Source organism: Clinocottus analis, unplaced genomic scaffold, assembly GCF_023055335.1.
Source record: "Clinocottus analis isolate CAN_PGR_092001 unplaced genomic scaffold, fCliAna1.0.p SCAF_25, whole genome shotgun sequence".
Lineage (NCBI taxonomy): Eukaryota > Metazoa > Chordata > Actinopteri > Perciformes > Cottidae > Clinocottus > Clinocottus analis.
The window spans coordinates 4,578,212-4,595,441 of record NW_027175987.1 but is presented as its reverse complement, the minus strand read 5'-3'; the positions used below and the strand labels follow the sequence as shown (position 1 = coordinate 4,595,441).

Here is a 17,230-nt window from a genome sequence, read left to right as displayed (position 1 = left end):
TTCGCTGAGACTTCTGGGTAGTTGAGTTCATCAAAAAAGCGATAGAAAACATTTCTCTATGGATGCAAACTACAGCTGATCGACAAACAAAACAAACAATTTGAAGACTTTTTGATGCGCCTTGTCTCATTTTACGTTGTTTACGTATTTGAAATTAAAATAAACTATATTTCTGTATGTGTTTATAAATTTCATAAAGGCAGGCTGATTTTGACTTGTCATAGCCCATGAGTCTTCCGACAATAATCACAATATACCACTAGAGGGCGCGCCAGATCAATTTCCTCTCTGCTGGTGTCTTGTTTTATTTGCAGCAGAACAATACCTTCAATACAAGATATGAATATTGATAAGCGTCGTTTATGGGGGTTGTAAATACAACGCTTTAATAACACTGAAGTATGACATGAGGCCTCTAACAATGTAAGGCTTAAGCTCGCAGTGGATGATATCAATTATTTAAGATTACCTCAGCGTTAAAATAACAATGTAAGAAGAAGGCTATTTTGACCTGGGGAATTCCTGTTTCCTCATTACACACAGATGACAAACTTCCTGTATCCTTAAAAACATCCGCTGACAAAAACATCATCTCTCTCTCTCTCTCTCTCTCTCTCTCTCTCTCGCTCTCTCTCTCTCTCTCTCTCTCTCTCTCTCTCTCTCTCTCTCTCTCTCTCTCTCTATCTCTGTGTGTGTGTGTGTTTGTGACAATGTGAAAAGGTACAACTTTGTAAAGAACATTGTGATTTAACCAACAAAAGTTTTCTTCATTAATGTATAACTCAACGAGGCAGTATATCATTCAGTCCATGACAGAATAATTGCACCCCACAGTTCCTGCTCATTGTTCCCTGAACACCGTTTCCTCTGGGAACCGCTCGGCCTCGGGACTGCGGACGGGATCAGGATAATTCCTGGAAACCCAAATGCGGGTCGGGAATGTGCTCGGTGTAAACGGCCCTTTCGTTGCAACCTGATTGGGCTGGTCCCCTCCCATTAATGCTCCTTCATTGGCCCAAGCCAACATCAATCTGTTGATTTCCAGGTCCCCCTCAAGTTTGAAACTTTTCTCTTTTTTTTACGAAGAGGAGGAGGAGGAGGAGGAGGAGGACTCGGGTTACAACTAACTCTCGTAACCGATCCCACAGCAAGCCGAGAGAAGAAAAAAACTCCTTCAATAATTTACACACAGAACAAGAAGGAGATGCAAAGGGAGAAGGACGTGTTTCTTTATTGCGAAGCTCCATCAAACAAAACAAAAAACCCCAAAATGATATGAAGCAACTTTTCCCTGCGCTGCCAGGATGAAGACTTGAGAGGTTTAGTTAGTTCATAATTATCTCATCGTACTGTCGGCTGCCCGCTCCTGAGTCCCGCTGAGGTGAGAGAAAGGTGAGTCCATGTCGCTGGCATCTTAACGGTCGAGACGGTTTGAATGAAACGGGCAATAACCGCCACCTATCAGCGGCATGTGGTCAAATCACACCCGAGTTATTAGGCCGTTAAAAATGTTTACTGTTGTCAACGAGGAAGCAGCGTTTTCACGGTCCACGGACTAATATGAAGTTAATGGCGCTCCGTTTTGTTTGCGAGCTCACTTGTCTTTCTTTGACAGGCTGTATTTTTACCACAAAGTTAGCGGAAGTAACGGTGGACGTGATTCAAATATAGCATTTTGATTATTAAGCTAGCAACCCCAACCTGTGCGGCTTCAACCTATTATGGGATGGTGATTGTTTTAGTAATGAGTAGAGTAATGAGTTACTCAGGAGTAACTGAGTCCACTAATTGCAATGGTGGTTTTAGAGTTCATTGGCTGAGTTTTTGTTGGTAAGGCGAAAGATAGAAACATAATGCTATTTATTAACAACTGCGTATTATTAGACTATAAAGTAGGAACATTGTCACTCAGTGTTTTAGGTCATCATGTGGGTGAAGATCACAAATCAGTTTTATTGATAGGTAATGGAAACGCATTGCAGAATTGCTCACTATTTATTGGTGTTACGTCAACACAATCATTGGAAAATTGGATTTCTTGCATTAATATAATCCACATTTCATTTCTTTGGACATTTATTTGGTGTGCATACACGTGTAGAATGTGGCCAATTGAGACTATTTTACAAGAATCCTGTGACATTTATGCCGAGTGTATACACGATACACTGAGTATGTGGAAGACCATGAAAGAGAAAAGACACAGATAACATATTTATCCCTGCTGGTGTAAAGGCCTAACAAGTCTTCTTGTTTAGTCGCAGTGTAATCCACTGCGTATCCAGACCAAGACTGAAAAGGGTGAAGACATGTGTTTTGCAAACACTGATATGTTTTGTAACGCATTGCTGTGTTTACATTGTAAAGCTTCGCTCCAGAACAAGGTCTGAGTGGATGAATAGATTCACTGTGCAGCCAGGGCTCTGGCAAGTGGCAATGCACATTATCATGCACAACCTCAACAGACATGTCAAATGAATTATGGCCTTGGATCAGGACGTGCAGAGTTGCCTTTCTCCTGGCATTAACTGAATCAGTGGTGAAATTGCTGGGGTTTTTTTTACCTGCTCTGTCTTAGTTGCCGAAGCATCATTTGTGTCTTTGGTGTTGGTAGCAATAACTGACAAGCATTGAGCTGAGGCAGGGCCAAAATCATTGTCGCAAAATAACTCCAGCCCATTATTTATACATCTGATATATATTAGATCAACCAATATATGTGCAGACCAAAAAACCTAGAACTGATATGATTAATTGATCAATCTATTAGTAGATTGACAGCAAATTAATCAGAACATATTTAGATTATTGATTAATTAATGTTCCAGTTCCTTGTTTTAGCTTGGTTGTAAGGATCTGTTTCATATTATTGTGCTTTGCATATATTTGGGTTTTGGACTGTTTATTAGACAAGTTGTCATGTTAGGCTCTTAGAAAGTGCTTTTTCTTGCAATATTGTCTTACATCTAAAGACTAAATATGTTGTATCTGTTGGTTTTGGACTGCCGGTCAGGCAAAACAAACGCTATGATGGTCTTTTTCTTCTTTCTCTTTTTTCTTAAAACTATTTTCCGACATTTCCTTGAAGATTTATCAGTTAATTAATATTAAAATTGATAATGAAAATAATCGCTAGTTACAGCTTTAGAATATTCAAATACATGTCCTTTTGCTTTGGAAGGCATGAAAATATAGTGAAAATGAAATACAGTACAATAGGAATACAATGAAAGTCCTTTCATTTAGATTTCATCCATGACTGGTTTTAATGAGCATTTTCTTTTCATCATTAATCATATCGCTGTGTGCTTCACAACAGCTCTATTGTTGTTTCAGCACAATGTGATTCTGAAAGACAAGAAATAATAATGATAGATGATAATTGCCAGTCAGTAGCAGGATTAAGCAAATGCTGGTGAGCCTCGTCTATGTATATTTCAGTGTAACTGTATCTGTGCAGATCCCCTCCTCCGTGTGTCATTTAGAGTAGGACAATACAGTCACGTTGCTTCACATTCCCTGTGCAGTGTTATTAAAGGCAGAGCTTGAAATTGCAGCAGTAATAGAGACACTGTTGTGTCTGCTGAGGGGAATCCATGGTAATTTACTGACACGACAAGAGAGGTGTTTGACCTGCTTTTACTAGTCTGCAAAGTTCAGCCGAGCACACGGGTGGCCTCCAGTTTCCTTGGAAACCCAGAAACACACTCGGAGCATGTGGCCCTGTCGGTAAGAGCAGAGCCGCATGACCTGCAAATATCACGGCGTTGTTTGAAATGGAATGAGCGAGGGGCGGCAATATTTGCCAATAGACGTGACTCATTTGAGATCCCACTTGAGCTATCTTGAAGTCCCAGTCATGTCCTCATAATGGCCCCCCGCTGTTTTCACTGATCTCCCTTCCTGCTGTTAGTACAGCCAAGCACTCTGGTATTTGTCTCTCCGTTGACACACGAAGTTAACAAATTATGCTCTTGAGGCTTGAGGTGAAGAAAATTACTCATAACGGTGGCCTTAATTAAAATGTCATAGGCCCAGACATCAGTCATAGCTCAAGCACCAGTTCGCACCTTGATTATGTCTTGCATTATGTGCAGCACCGCTAAGATGCTAATTATATTGCAACTGATATGTAATTAAAACTTGTACATAACAGTCCAAGGAAAGCCATGGGATAGTGGACTGCTTGCTTTTTCTTTTCTTCTTCTTTAATAGCGTTTCTTTTTGTCTGTGTGTGTTATCCCAAATCAGCTCAGTAACCATAAAACAACTACCCGCTTCTGAATTTAATGCTAGAACAAATGTTGTCTGAGTGTTGTGTCGGCCCTCGGGCAGCGCAGTAGCTACTGTATTCCCAGCCTTATTAAACATGCGTAACGCGGACTGATGTTCTTAAATTAACACCATCAGCTCACAGTCTCTCTTACTGACTGTGCTGGCAGTCCAGCCTTTATAGCCGTCTCTCATCTCCGCCCCAACCTGTTGCACCACAGCAGTCTCTTCTTAGCCTCCGGTCTATTTTAGTCCAAATCGGCAGGCTGAATTATTAATCCCCGATCCATTATATGCCGATGTGTTAATTATTAATTGTTCAGAGGGCTCTGGCAGATCTGAGAAAACTGTTAAAAAAGAGTAGGACGTGGCATGGTGGTGTTTGGGGCGAAAGGCACTGATTGCCTCCTTTCTCAGCAGATCTGCACAGATGATGACTGCGTGGGAGGATGAGAAAGTGACAGCACATAACCATCGCACAAAGCACTCCTTCAACCAAAGCATGAATGTGGTCTGTTCGCGTATGTGCATCTGTTTGGATGTAATTATGGCTCTCATGCCAGAGACGCTGAACGAGATGAGAGCGTGTGTGTAAGAGGAAGACCATTACGCAGACACGCGCGTCTGACATATCCAATTGTTAACACACGGCACCGGTTGTGTTATGTAACATCTCAAGAGAAGGGGCGAGACAAACGCTGCAAAACTTGATGAAAGATGGAATTGCAGCGTTCACTTGTCCTGAAATCCGGCTGTTGATTCGCTAACAGTGGAGTGGCTGCAGTAGCACAGCTCATTTGAGTGGTGGTTACTTGTCCTCGCTGAGCACAAAGCACGGATGTACCTTATATAACAGCCGGGATTGTCTATTGTTTCTCAAAGTGGTGAAGGATTATTTCATACAGCTGGGGGAGAATCTGTGGAGGAACACGATTTCCAGATTTCCAGATAAGGACTCATTTTAATGACATCCGTAATGCTTTTGGTCATGATAAATAAACTTTTTTTTTCCTTTCAAACTTCCTCCCAGGGGTCCAGTTTTTCTTGTTATTTTGTGCAACATTGTTAAGTTTTTATTCAAACTGGCGTCGGAAAAGATAGGGTAATGGTTGTCAACTTCTAACGTTTGCTTTTTATTCACCTCGTTCTGCTCGTGGGAGTCCTACCCAAAGGCAGCAAAGCAAATACAATAAGCTCAAAGTGTGTACACAGTACAACATCCTCCATGTCAGTTCAACCGCCCCGCAATAAATACTGCCTTTATTGTGTTTAGTTACCGTTGCTACCGTTTCAAAGAACTGTTTTTTGAATGCTCCCTTGTATTGGAGACTGTATCATTGGACTGTTGCTCCAATTAAACAAGCAATTTAACAACATCACCGTGGGCTCTGGGAAGTGTATTCCGTTTACACCACTCGTAGTATTTGTTTAGTTTTTACCAGTTTTACGCTTTTAGAATATTGTGTTTATGGTTTGTTGCATTTATTGAACAGTGTCCGGCAGCAGGAAACGACAGGACAGAGGAGTTGAGGAGAGTTGGAGGGAGAGGACGCACGGTAAAGGTCACTAGCCGGACTCAAACTGGGAGGTCCCCGTTGCATCTTATGTGTTTTGAACCTCTGTGTCACCAAGATTTATGTGAAGGACTAAATAATTGGAAAATATATATAAACCCTCTGAATTTGGACATGTGTGGGGAGGGAAAAAAAGGTTAGTGTCAGAGGAAATCATGGCCACACATTATGTTAGTGCAGATTATAGGGTTGTTTGTGTTGTGTGGTGCACGGTTGTGGGATGATTTATGTCTGTTCAGAAAGTTTAGAGAGCAGTTAATCCCCCCGAATACAGAGCTATTCTCTGTAATCGGTTCCACTTCCATCCTACGGCAGTGAAGATTTTCTCTGCTGATGGAGTCGTATCTGTCAGGGTCACAGTGCCCCAATCCATGTGACTACTCATCCCTGAAGAATATGAAAGTCGTGACATTTTCTGCTGCCATCAACCAATCACTTGTAAGCTGAAGTGTCATGGAAAGTTCTACAATCTCTGCCAAAGCTTTTTTTGCAACTTGTGGTGGCCAAACAGTGTAGAAACACATTCTTTATTGGTTTTCTCTTCATGCCGGCTGTTATCAGCACTCACCAAGCTGTCTAGATTGGCAGCAGGTATTGGAAGTGGTGATATTTTAGGTGCTGTGGCCTCTTCTTCCTCATGAGGCATAGTGGCACACGTTAGAGTGGGCGGGAGCAACAGGTGTGTCCAATTGCTGGCTCTTTCTCACCTGTCACACCTCAGCTTTAGTTTGACTGACAAGTGATGTGTAATTGATGCGGATGCTGCATCCTGGATCTTGCTTAATGACCCTCTTTGTTTTTTACTTGAAATATGATCAGCCAAAAGGCAACAAAATGTTCATGTCAACTACCGTAAGTAGAATATGTATGAACTATCCAGTTGCTATTTTCTGTTTGGTTCGGGAATTAGGTTCGTTATGTGTGTCAGTTAGTTCAGTCCAACTTTGACTTGTCAAATAGGATGATTTTCAGCTTTTTTTTCTGTCTAAATATCATTGTAATTTCCATATCTTTAGGTTTGGGTTAACCTGGGTTAAACAAAACAAGCGATTTGGAATTGTCTTCTTGGCTCTTTTAATTTGAAATAGCATTGCCATTTTCTTACACTATTGTGTCATTTATGTATTTAATTTGAATAAGAAATATTAACAAATGTCTACATGAAACCCCTCACCACAGCTTGTAGTTGTAGTACAATGACCAGAGTTGTGACTAGAGTAATTTATCCTTCCTGGGTCGTTTCTTTGAAAGGATTCAGGATTAAACAAGGCGAGGAGTGTACAGGCATACGTACTTAGGCACAGTGGGGCTTTGAGCTAAATGATAACATGCTCAGTGACAATGCTAACAGGCTGATGTTCAGCAGCTGAGGATGATGGGGATGTCCTTTTTTATTTTGAAGGTTTAACTCAAAAACTGCCTACTTTTTGACCTGTGGGTGGCACTAAATGAAGAGTCGGAGGATCACCAGAGTGATTAGAATTCATCCTCGGGGGTACATGAATGTCTCTATCAAAATACATGGCCATCCATCCAATAGATGTTGAGACATTGCAGTCTGGACAAAGTGGTGGACATAAAGTTGCCACCCTACTTTGGAAATTGCTAATAATCAGTAATTGTCAAGTTCTGGCTGCTGGGTTAGTGCATTTCCCCACCTGAAAGGGATTGACCCATTCAGCACATAAGGGTGAAAAACCTTTAAATAAAACAGAAAAGGACATATTTTAGCAAACACTCTTTCCATATGCAAACACCCGGGCATTCAGCCTACACACAAGCGACAGTTGTAATTATTATTAATATTATAATATTATTCATATTTTAAGTCAAGTCCTGGGCACTCAAATGAATAACCCGGTTTCAAAAGTGTCATTTACAGTCTCGAAGGTTTTCACAACGGCCACATTGTGAAAACGACAGCCATTAGAAGTTGCCATCCCGCTTATTTCCTTTCCCCCAAATTAATTGGGAAAAGCTGTTTGCTGTAGTGTCCCCAATGCAGACATCAGCTTGACCTGCCCTAAAACTCAAAGAGGCAAAGCAACTTCAAGCCAGATAATAAAGGGCTTCTGCAGCTCCACCAGACCCAGCTTCAGAAAAACTAGAGAGGACTAGAGAGAGGACGGGTTATCACTTCGTTATCATGTCAAGCTGTCATACCGGGCTGACAAGGCTGTCTGCACCTACTGGCGAGTGTGAGCTTCCTTAGAGTTACCCAGACTCCCTCACTCTCACAAGACATCCAACACCGTGCAGTGTCCGGTTTCATTTCCATGAGTCATGTTTGCGGAGCTTTTGCCTGCACGTCTTTGTGAGTGAATGTATGCCGGCTTTGTTCTGAGCCAGTTGATTTGGGAGCTTGTTTAACTGCTGTAATTATGCCGGGGAGCTGTTGGCTGCTGCAATCTGTCTTTGTTTTTGTTTTTTTTTAAATCTCATTTTCAGCTGCTCAAACCAGACCCATCAGTATGTGGATGCGTACATGTGTGCAGATGTTTTTTGTTTGTCTTAGTTCTGCTTGCAGCGAGCGCTGTGGCTTGTGCATTTTGCAACAACACTCAGCAGTTTTTGCTGCTGCCATGTCTTGTTCAGCCTTAAATCCGTTAAGATGTTGCCTCTATAAATACTATGGAGATGCTGTGTCAGTGTTGGCCCGGCTGTCCCTGGGGCAACGGACTTCACAGGCCATTTAGATCTGGCACTAACCACTCTCATGCAGCAAAGTCACCAAAAAAAAAAGAATTCCTTGATTGAAAACCTTTCATCACTCCGAGCGCTTCCTCCCTGAGGACTTCTTTTTTTTTCACAAGTTCTTTAGTTTCGTCGATTCGGGGAAATTGAGGGGGAAAGTGAGAGGAGTGAGTCTCTCTCTCCATCCTGAAGATAACACTGCCAGTGGTCTTTTATGTCACTCCTCATCTTTGAAGGAAACCCTCGGAAGGACAATCCCAAGTGCCACCGCTTTTAAAGTGTTTGTATTCATGGGTATTAAAGACAAACACTCATCCTTTTGCCTGTTGTTCGTCGGCAGGCCACACAGAGTTGTGATTGGCATCAGCCCACGAGAGTGGAATTTAATGAGCGATATGAAACCACCCTCCAATCTGACAAAGAGGATGCTTTTCTTAATGTGGCCATTATCCAGTCGCACTTTTCTAGACTCTTAAACGTCCATCAGCAAGGGCACAGAGAGGAAGAGAGGGAGGCGAATGCTGACTTACTCTAAGTGCTGCAAATTATAAGCGATTGTCCTCTTGGGGCTCACCGGTGTGATTAGAGGGTGACAGCAGGACTAAGTGATTGTTTTCAGTCACTGCTCACATAGATATAAATAAGACTCTTTTTTTCAATTTAAATTCTTTTTTTTTTTCTTTTTTTTTTAAGGTTTTCAGTCAGATCATTAGTGTGTTTCTCCTTGTTATCCGTTTCACACCCATTGCATCAGAGCAGGATTTTTTTTGTACCAAGTGCAGCATGGCAAGTTTAGAGTTACAAACCTGGTGAAACGGTCAATGGGGATCTGTCAATGATCCTTGATCAGCACAGCCAGAGGCCCGATTAAACGACCAGCTCCTGCAAAGAGAGAGGGAGTCTAAATTCAGCATGATGCAGTCTATACATATCCCCTGGTGTGTGTGTGTGTGTGTGTGTGTGTGTGTGTGTATATATATATATATATATATATATATATATATATATATATATATATATATATATATATATATATATATATATATATATATATATATATATATATATATATATATCTCTATCCCTTCCATCTCTCTGTCTTCGCTCGCCCTCTCCTCATGTGTCTTCTCCTTGGGAAGCATCCTGCTGACACTCTCTCCAAGGAGTCTTATTGATATTCTTGGAGAGGCATTGCAGAGAGAGAGGGGGGGGGGGGGGGAATGAAAGTCACACACTGTAGCAGCAGACGCACTGCCTTCTAGTCCCAACTGTAAAAATCACAAGTCACCCAACAGGGATGTGTCACCATTCATTTTGTTTGCTGCACTAATAGAGTTGAATTTTTATTATTCTCGAGCACGTGGAAAGGCAATTGGCCAATCATGCGGAATTTCAGTGAAGCTTTAGGGTTACTTTCCTGTGGAGGAGATTAAAGTGATACTTTGTTTGAATATAATTACTTTGTTTTCACTGTGACAGTCACCCAGGGAGGTAAAGTGAAATAAGATCTGACTGTTTTTGCCCCTTAGGTGAAGAAATGTTTTACTTATTTGCATGAATGTTTCCTTAATTCCTGACAAAACCATGGGGCTTGGTGGTGTTTAAACTGTTTTCAATACTGTTTTGTCCATGAAGCAGAAAAGATTAGTTTCTTAACAGATAAGAAAATGTTTATGCAACTATTCTTTTTAGTCATGAGTCATTTTTACAAGCACAAACTCCATTTTCTATTTCAGCTTCTCTAATGTGGGGATTTGTTGCTTTTCTCATTGTAAACTGAAGGTTTGAGTGTTTTTAAACTGTTGTTCACACAAAACGAGACATGTGTGGATGTCCCCATGACCTCTAGGAAACTAAAGCGTACATTGTGTTTTTCATATAATCCCTGGTTCCAGGCCAATTTATTTTTGTAAACCCTTTTCTTCATTTGACAAAAGAATCCAAACTTCTCAGATGTTAATTGTAGCCTTTGAATACACTACAAACCCCAGCATCAGGCGTTTCATTAGCGGCGAAAACAGTGACTCACTATCGACTCTTGAGGTCCAACTGTCAATACGAGAGCGAGGTTAGCTGGTTTCCTATGTTGTGACAGAAATTCTGGCCATTTCTGACACATCACACCGGAGGTAAATTGAAATAGTTAGTTAGCTGATTGACAGAACATCTGGAACAATTTGGATACTCAATTGAATTGTCTTAAAAGGCCAAAATGCTTTTCTGGTTGCAGTTTTGCAAATGTGAGGACTTTTCAGTCCTTTCTATTTTTTCCGTGTGTGTCCTTGCAGAATAACTAACTATGAGTTTTAAACTAAAAGTCGCACTGAGTAATTTGCAGACATCACCATAGGCTCTGGGAAATAAGCAAATAAGTAGCATGGTATTTTCACACTTTATTATCACTCTTAATGAAAATAATTGGTAGTCGCAGCCCAATTTCAACATCCCCAAAATGAAGTCTTGGGAACGGTTTTATGATAAAACTAATTCGTTTTTAGTTCCTTTTGTTTAATTTTGTTAAGAATACATTTTTGAAAACGGTGGCCATGTCTTATCAAAATGAAACTTTCTCCTCGTGCTCATTCTCATTCATTCCGCCTGCGCTGACATTGGAGGGCAGTTGTGGAAAACATCTTTTTGTTGCATGCCGCATACTCTCAGGTTATCCTTTGAGATCCGTGAAGGTTAGAGAGGAAGGGTACGGGAAAATAGATTAATTTTATTTTTCTAAAAACCGAATGGACAAACCTGAAGAAGTGACCCGCAGGACGCATTGGAACGCGGCTACTATATCGATGAGGCGTACTGTGGAGCTGCCTCGTTTGATAGGAGAGATCGGCGGGGCAGTGAAAGCCCGTGGCCCCTGCGAACCTCACAATTCATGAGGGGCGGCATTTCACTGAGCCACTCTTGCTCTGGCATACAAACGCTCAGAAACAACATCATACATAAATCAAGTGACACGAGTGCAACGAATAAGTCTGCACTGTTTGTCTCCGCGGCTCCCCTTCACACATGCACATGCACACCTTGTTCTCCGAATGCATCCAGCAGATGAAACGTCAAGATCACATGTTCTGCTTTGTGTGGTCAGGCTGTACCTGACTTTACTCCTACACGCGTAATGACACTTTCTTCTCTAACTAGCCTGTAAGCTCAGAGCCAGAGGGTGGCTGGGACTAATTTGACAGCTGCCACAGCTCGTTATCTGATGAAGCGGACCGTTCTCTGCCCTGCAGATTAAACAGTATTAGTGTAGATGTTATTTGAAATAACTTCACACTGAGCAGGCTGTCGGCGTGTGATGTTTGGCCTCTATCGTGTTTGAGGTGAAAGTCTGATCTGCTATCACCTGTGAAAGAAAAATAATTGGGAGGCAAACATGTTTTTAGTCATTTGTAAAATGAAATCCATTATAATCATAACAGCATCATTATTTTCTTTCTCATCTCGACCCAGACTTGACCATGGACTCCTTCAGCACCAAGAGCTTAGCCCTGCAGGCGCAGAAGAAGCTGATGAGCAAGATGGCCACCAAGAGCATGGCCAGCCTCTTCATCGACGACATCAGCAGCGAGGTGCTGGACGACCTGTACCGCGTCACAAAGGAGTACACCCGCAACCGCAAAGAGTCCCAGAAGATCATCAAGAACTTGATCAAGATGGTGGTGAAGCTGGGAGTGCTCTACAGAAACAACCAGTTCAACAGCGAGGAGCTGATCCTGGTGGAGAACTTCAGGTGGGCAGCGAGAGAGGCATCACAAGAATGTTTCATGTGGGTGCATTTAATACAAAGCAAGAGCCAGGCAGCAATTAGCTTAGCTTACTTTAGTTTAGCATGAAGACGAGATGCAACCGCTAGCCTGGCTCTCTCCAAAGTCCAGGTATTCACCTACGTATCATGACGCTTATCTTGTTTGATTGATCTGTACACAAACAGTAACGATGACAAATGTGGTTTCAGTAAGTTAGATGCTGGAACGATTGCTTGACAGATAACTTGTCAATCGGCCCACCATTTCTGTGCAGCGTCTCGGTTTGAAGGAAGTATCAATCTTCTTATCTATTACTCAATAAATGTATTTCCTAAACTGTTTGAATTTAGTTATACAGCCTTGAGAAACTACATTGTTCTGGTTGAGAGCTTTAGTGGGGAGAACTGCAATTCAATTACATTTTTGTATGCTGATGGAAGCAAATTAAGGAAATTGACTTTTACATCAGTTTATATATTTTACACTAAAATAGTAAAACTCAGCTTGGAGGCATGTGAAGCTGACATAAGTGCACAGTATGGAGAATGGTGATTATATTAGCACAGAGATGCATCGCTGCGAAGGACAACACTATAACTGATAGAGGGGAGTTGTGAAACTTTTCTGAAGAAAATCACAAGGCAGCAGTTTCTATTTTTACTTCCTTTGCTGCTCCAGTCAGAATTAGAAACTGACAGCCTCTCTTCTCGTCTCACAGGAAGAAAGTCCACACTCTGGCCATGACGGCGGTCAGTTTCCACCAGATTGAGTTCACCTTTGACCGCCGCGTCATGAGCGCCATCTTGAATGATTGTCGTGAGCTGCTGCACCAGGCCATCAAACGCCACCTGACAGCCAAGAGCCACTCGAGAGTCAACCACGTGTTCAATCACTTCGCCGACTGTGACTTCCTGGCGTCGCTCTACGGGCCTTCTGAGGTGTATCGCGCCCACCTGCAGAGGATCTGCAACGGGATCAACAAGATGCTTGATGAGGGGAACCTCTGACCTCCACCGGCCTCTCCGTCGCCACTTTTACCTCGAGTCACCCCTTGTGTATCAATCACATTGCAAGATTTCATTCTATTTTTAAAGGTGACAATCATTAACGTTTTTATTGTCCATTTCTTGCGTTGTGTTTTTGTGTGCCTTTCAGCCCTTACTGTAACACTGAATTTTTTTTATCTCGTCTAGTTAGTCCAAAGTCTGTTTTTTCTCCAGCCGGAATTCTTTTTATTATTCCACAGTAAACAAAAACCAGCAGATGTTCGTTTCTTTTTTTCTTTTTTCTTTTTTTAATGAATGTAAAACTTCTTGCTCTTATCAGTATATTCATGAATAAGAGCCTTGACAACTGTGCCTTGCAAAAAGACATGAATCCAGCACAGGCCTTCAGTCATATCTCTGTAAGGAGCTTTTAATGGACCAAAATGGTTTTGAGGAAAGAAAGTGAATTTTTGTTTGGATTCCAAATACCCATGGATAAAGAAGTGAATTTTGTATATGTTTTTTCTAAAAGTAGAATTGCACTCGATCCTGATCAAGCGCTGTACTGTACTTTCCTGCAATAATGAAACCATGTGAAACACGGCAGTTGAGTAATCCTGCTTAGCCTGCATTTTACAGCTTTCACCGTCATGCACTGAACTTCACTTTGTAGGGAGGCCAGGCCTTTTGTGTACAAGGCACCTATAAACCCAGTTTTGTTATTTTAATAGTCTGGTTTATAGCCAGCACAACAAAGATGAGGTATTTGGGTCATAGAGAGACCGTAAACATGAAGGAATTTGATTGTGCTGCATGTTGTTGAATGTGTTGCTGGCTCGTCTGCTCGGGAGAAGAAAAAAAAAAAAACCCCTCCAACTTTGTTTCTATAAATGTCATAATCACAGCAGGCAAGCGGAACAATATGGCACCAGCCGCAAAGGTTTCGCTGGCATTTTGTCAGAGAAGAATAAAGAGCGATCGCAGACTAACTACTCGTCATAATAGATGTTAGAGCCCAGGGTCAGCTGTATTTCAGATTTATCGACGTTGCCTCCGGTTTATCCAGAAGGCACTAAAACGCTGGTTTGAATTCTGACAGATTTGAACTAAAAAGGCTCCCCGTGAGCAGTCGGATGAAAGGATGGACCAAAAAAAAACTGCAGCTCTGTGTTTATGAAAAGGGCCAGGCAGGGTATAGAGATTAGAGCAGAGACAAACACAGTACCTGATTGTACTCTCCCACTGCAATTACAGCTCCCTGTTCTGGGGTGGTATAATGGCCCAGAGCCCGTCTCTGTCGAGTAGCCTCTCCATTTCACCAGACAGCAGCCTCGTGTAATGTGATGACGATAACCATCTCTGTTTGCGCAATGCAAGTCCGTTTAATGGAGTGAAAGATGTTGTTGTGTCTCTTCCCTAAAATAAGAATATGAATAGTTTTTATCCCTCCCGAACCTCTCATAATAGCTGTCTTTCCTTTTTGTCTATGTGTTTTTGTATCACTTAGTCTGTCTGGGAGATTGTTTTGTGCTGCGGCCTCATTTTGTATTCTGTGAGTGTGTGTGCGTGCGTGTGTGTGTGTGTGTGTGTGTGTGAGTGCGTACCTGTGAGAGAATTGGAAATTGAGCCGTGTAATAAGCACTGTGCTTTTCCAGATAGGATTGCTGAAACTTTAACTTCATTCACAGCAACTCTGCCAAAGAAACGAAGACTGATGTTACTCCAAATGCGCCCGTTTCTCTTTTTTTTTCAGAGGAACATTTCAGGAAACGGTATGCACTTGATAATTATAGCCCTGGTAATGGGGATAATGAAGACATAGATGGTGGCTGTTGTGATTTCTCCCTTTTTTATTTCTTGGACGAGTCCCCTGAGTATATTTTCGTTTGTTAGACCCATTTGACTTTCACTGCATCATTTTGAGAGGCTTTGAAGTAAATCCTTTCTGCTAGTAAACCCCCACCACCACCCCCCCGAACGGTTGACTTTAATTGTGTTTGGTTGCCATTTTTTCCAATCCCTCGACATCTCAGGGTTAGTTTAAATCTCCCTCAGTTTAAAATCCATGACACACTAAGTAGAAATCACCCGAACCTCTGCAACAGCCCCACTTACTTTACTGAAGCCCTCAAATGAAGCATACGTATCATGTTGCATTTTTACTATTGTGAAATGGGAAATGTTTTTTATTTCACTCATGTACATATGATGTTTTTGTGTCTCTGTATTGTAACCAGACACAAACAAATATAATACAAATTACTTTTTTAAAAGAATAAATGTATTGTCTTTTTTTTCTTTCTTTCTTTTTTTTGACCCTCAATCAAGCACTGAGCGTCTTCCCATTAGTAAGTTGGATTGCGGTACTTTCCCGGCCAGATCAGGGGGTAATCTGACTACATCTGACCTGGATTTAGTCGGCCAAATCCCTTTCCGCCTGCTCCCAGCATTGTTGGGCAGCCTTGAAAACAAACACAAACCCATCCGACTGACAAACAATTCCATTCTGGGTCGTTTTTTTCCACTTCCTGCAGGCCACGGTCAAAGGAAGTACAGGAAATTGGTAAAGATGGAAAGAGTTCTTGCTTTTGTTTTGGGAAACTTAAACAGTCAGCTGCAGTTTAAATTCAAGTGTAGCATGAGTTGCACTGAATTCAGTTGTTTAATTCAGTTTAATTCATTGACTTTGCCGCTTGTCCTGTAGCACGGCTGCAGATCATCCCTGCAGTACACTTGAAAGGCGACTGCAGCACCAAGAGCCCAATTATTATCTTAATGGTTGTGAATAATGTTTTTTTTTTCTTTTCTTTTTTCGGTGAATGCACCCTCGAGTTCTATGGGGGTTATGACTAAACTGGGATGTGAGTACAGTCACGTCTCATTGTCTCTCTGTGTACTCCTTCCTCTTCTTGTTTGACTTAACTGTGATGTCAAATTAAGCAAAATATCTTGACAACTTTAATGATTCACATCCGCCCGTCTTCCATTTGAGGCTCGTTGTGTGCGAGGTTGAAGCAGAATTAAAAACCCTTTTTTCTTCTTTTCTTTCCGGTGTCTGTGTGTCTCACTCAAACACTTACTGAAAATAACAAATTTGAAGGAAAAAAAACATCACGACGTGATTATCAGTGGATGTGACTGAGGGCTGTAATACATTTTGGTGAAGCTATCTTCCACTGGGGCATAATTATCATTTCTACATAATGAAGTGACTACAAAGGAGCTGTCCTGCATCCTAAGGAGGAGAGCACTGAAGAGAGGAAGCGGGCACAGGACCCATTACTCTTTCCACTTGTGTTCAAGCGCAGATTACCAAGCGATGACGTGTGGTGCAGACTTGAAACCTAAATGTTCTGCTGCGCTGTTATCGCTTCGTACTTAACTCGAGGATCAATCATGTCGAAGGAATGATTCACCTGCTTCGCCGTCCGCACGTATAACCCTGGTAGCAAGGACAAACCGAGCTGGACCTTCATGGCCCATCCCTAGAAGCATACAGGCAGTTGGTTTTGGCCGAACACTGCGAAGTCTGGCCGTCTGTCAACACGGGCGCAAACACCCTAATGTTTGAGTTCTGGGTGGCGCTACAAAACAAACCACAGGGCATTGTGTTCAAACAGCAGGCAATGCTCTGCACTCGTGCAACATCACACGGTCATATTTCCCTGATTTTCTTTTATCATCAATGCCAACGGAAATGCCTCTCAGGCCTAATGAGTGAAACAGAACTGGGAAGGCAGTCAAAAGATGAGTGGCACTAAAGAAGAAAAATGATTCAACTGTCTCAACGATGATGGCTTTATTGTACTTTTCAAACAGAACCAGCAGAGAAATGTGCATTTGTTGATTTATGCCGTCACATTAAAACGAGAAGCAGGTTTATATCCTGAAGCGGCATGAATAATTGCGTGAGCATAACCAAAGTTACTGACAGTATGTAAAACATTTT

General features: G+C 41.8%; 1 protein-coding gene across 4 annotated transcripts; it reads left to right on the top strand.

The window, feature by feature from the left end:
* The first annotated feature begins 1,010 nt into the window (after window positions 1–1,010).
* On the top strand, window positions 1,011–13,403 carry tnfaip8l1 (tumor necrosis factor, alpha-induced protein 8-like 1). 4 transcript variants are annotated; one of them, XM_068591690.1, is made up of 3 exons: window positions 1,011–1,381; window positions 12,000–12,279; window positions 13,014–13,403. In XM_068591690.1, the coding sequence occupies exons 2-3, from the start codon at window positions 12,008–12,010 to the stop codon at window positions 13,300–13,302; spliced, it is 561 nt and encodes a 186-aa protein (XP_068447791.1). In that variant the 5' UTR covers window positions 1,011–1,381; window positions 12,000–12,007; the 3' UTR covers window positions 13,303–13,403. The 4 variants fall into 4 exon arrangements, with proteins under 4 accessions (XP_068447791.1, XP_068447790.1, XP_068447789.1 ...); XM_068591689.1 differs by having other exon boundaries at window positions 1,011–1,392; XM_068591688.1 differs by lacking the exon at window positions 1,011–1,381 and adding an exon at window positions 5,654–5,828.
* Window positions 13,404–17,230: the final 3,827 nt, after the last annotated feature.

Bases quoted from the DNA above. Each gene is read 5' to 3' on its own strand.
- tnfaip8l1 (XM_068591690.1), top strand. From the start codon at position 12,008: ATGGACTCCTTCAGCACCAAGAGCTTAGCCCTGCAGGCGCAGAAGAAG. The intron at 12,280-13,013 runs GTGGGCAGCGAG...CTCGTCTCACAG, and splicing joins ATCCTGGTGGAGAACTTCAG to GAAGAAAGTCCACACTCTGG.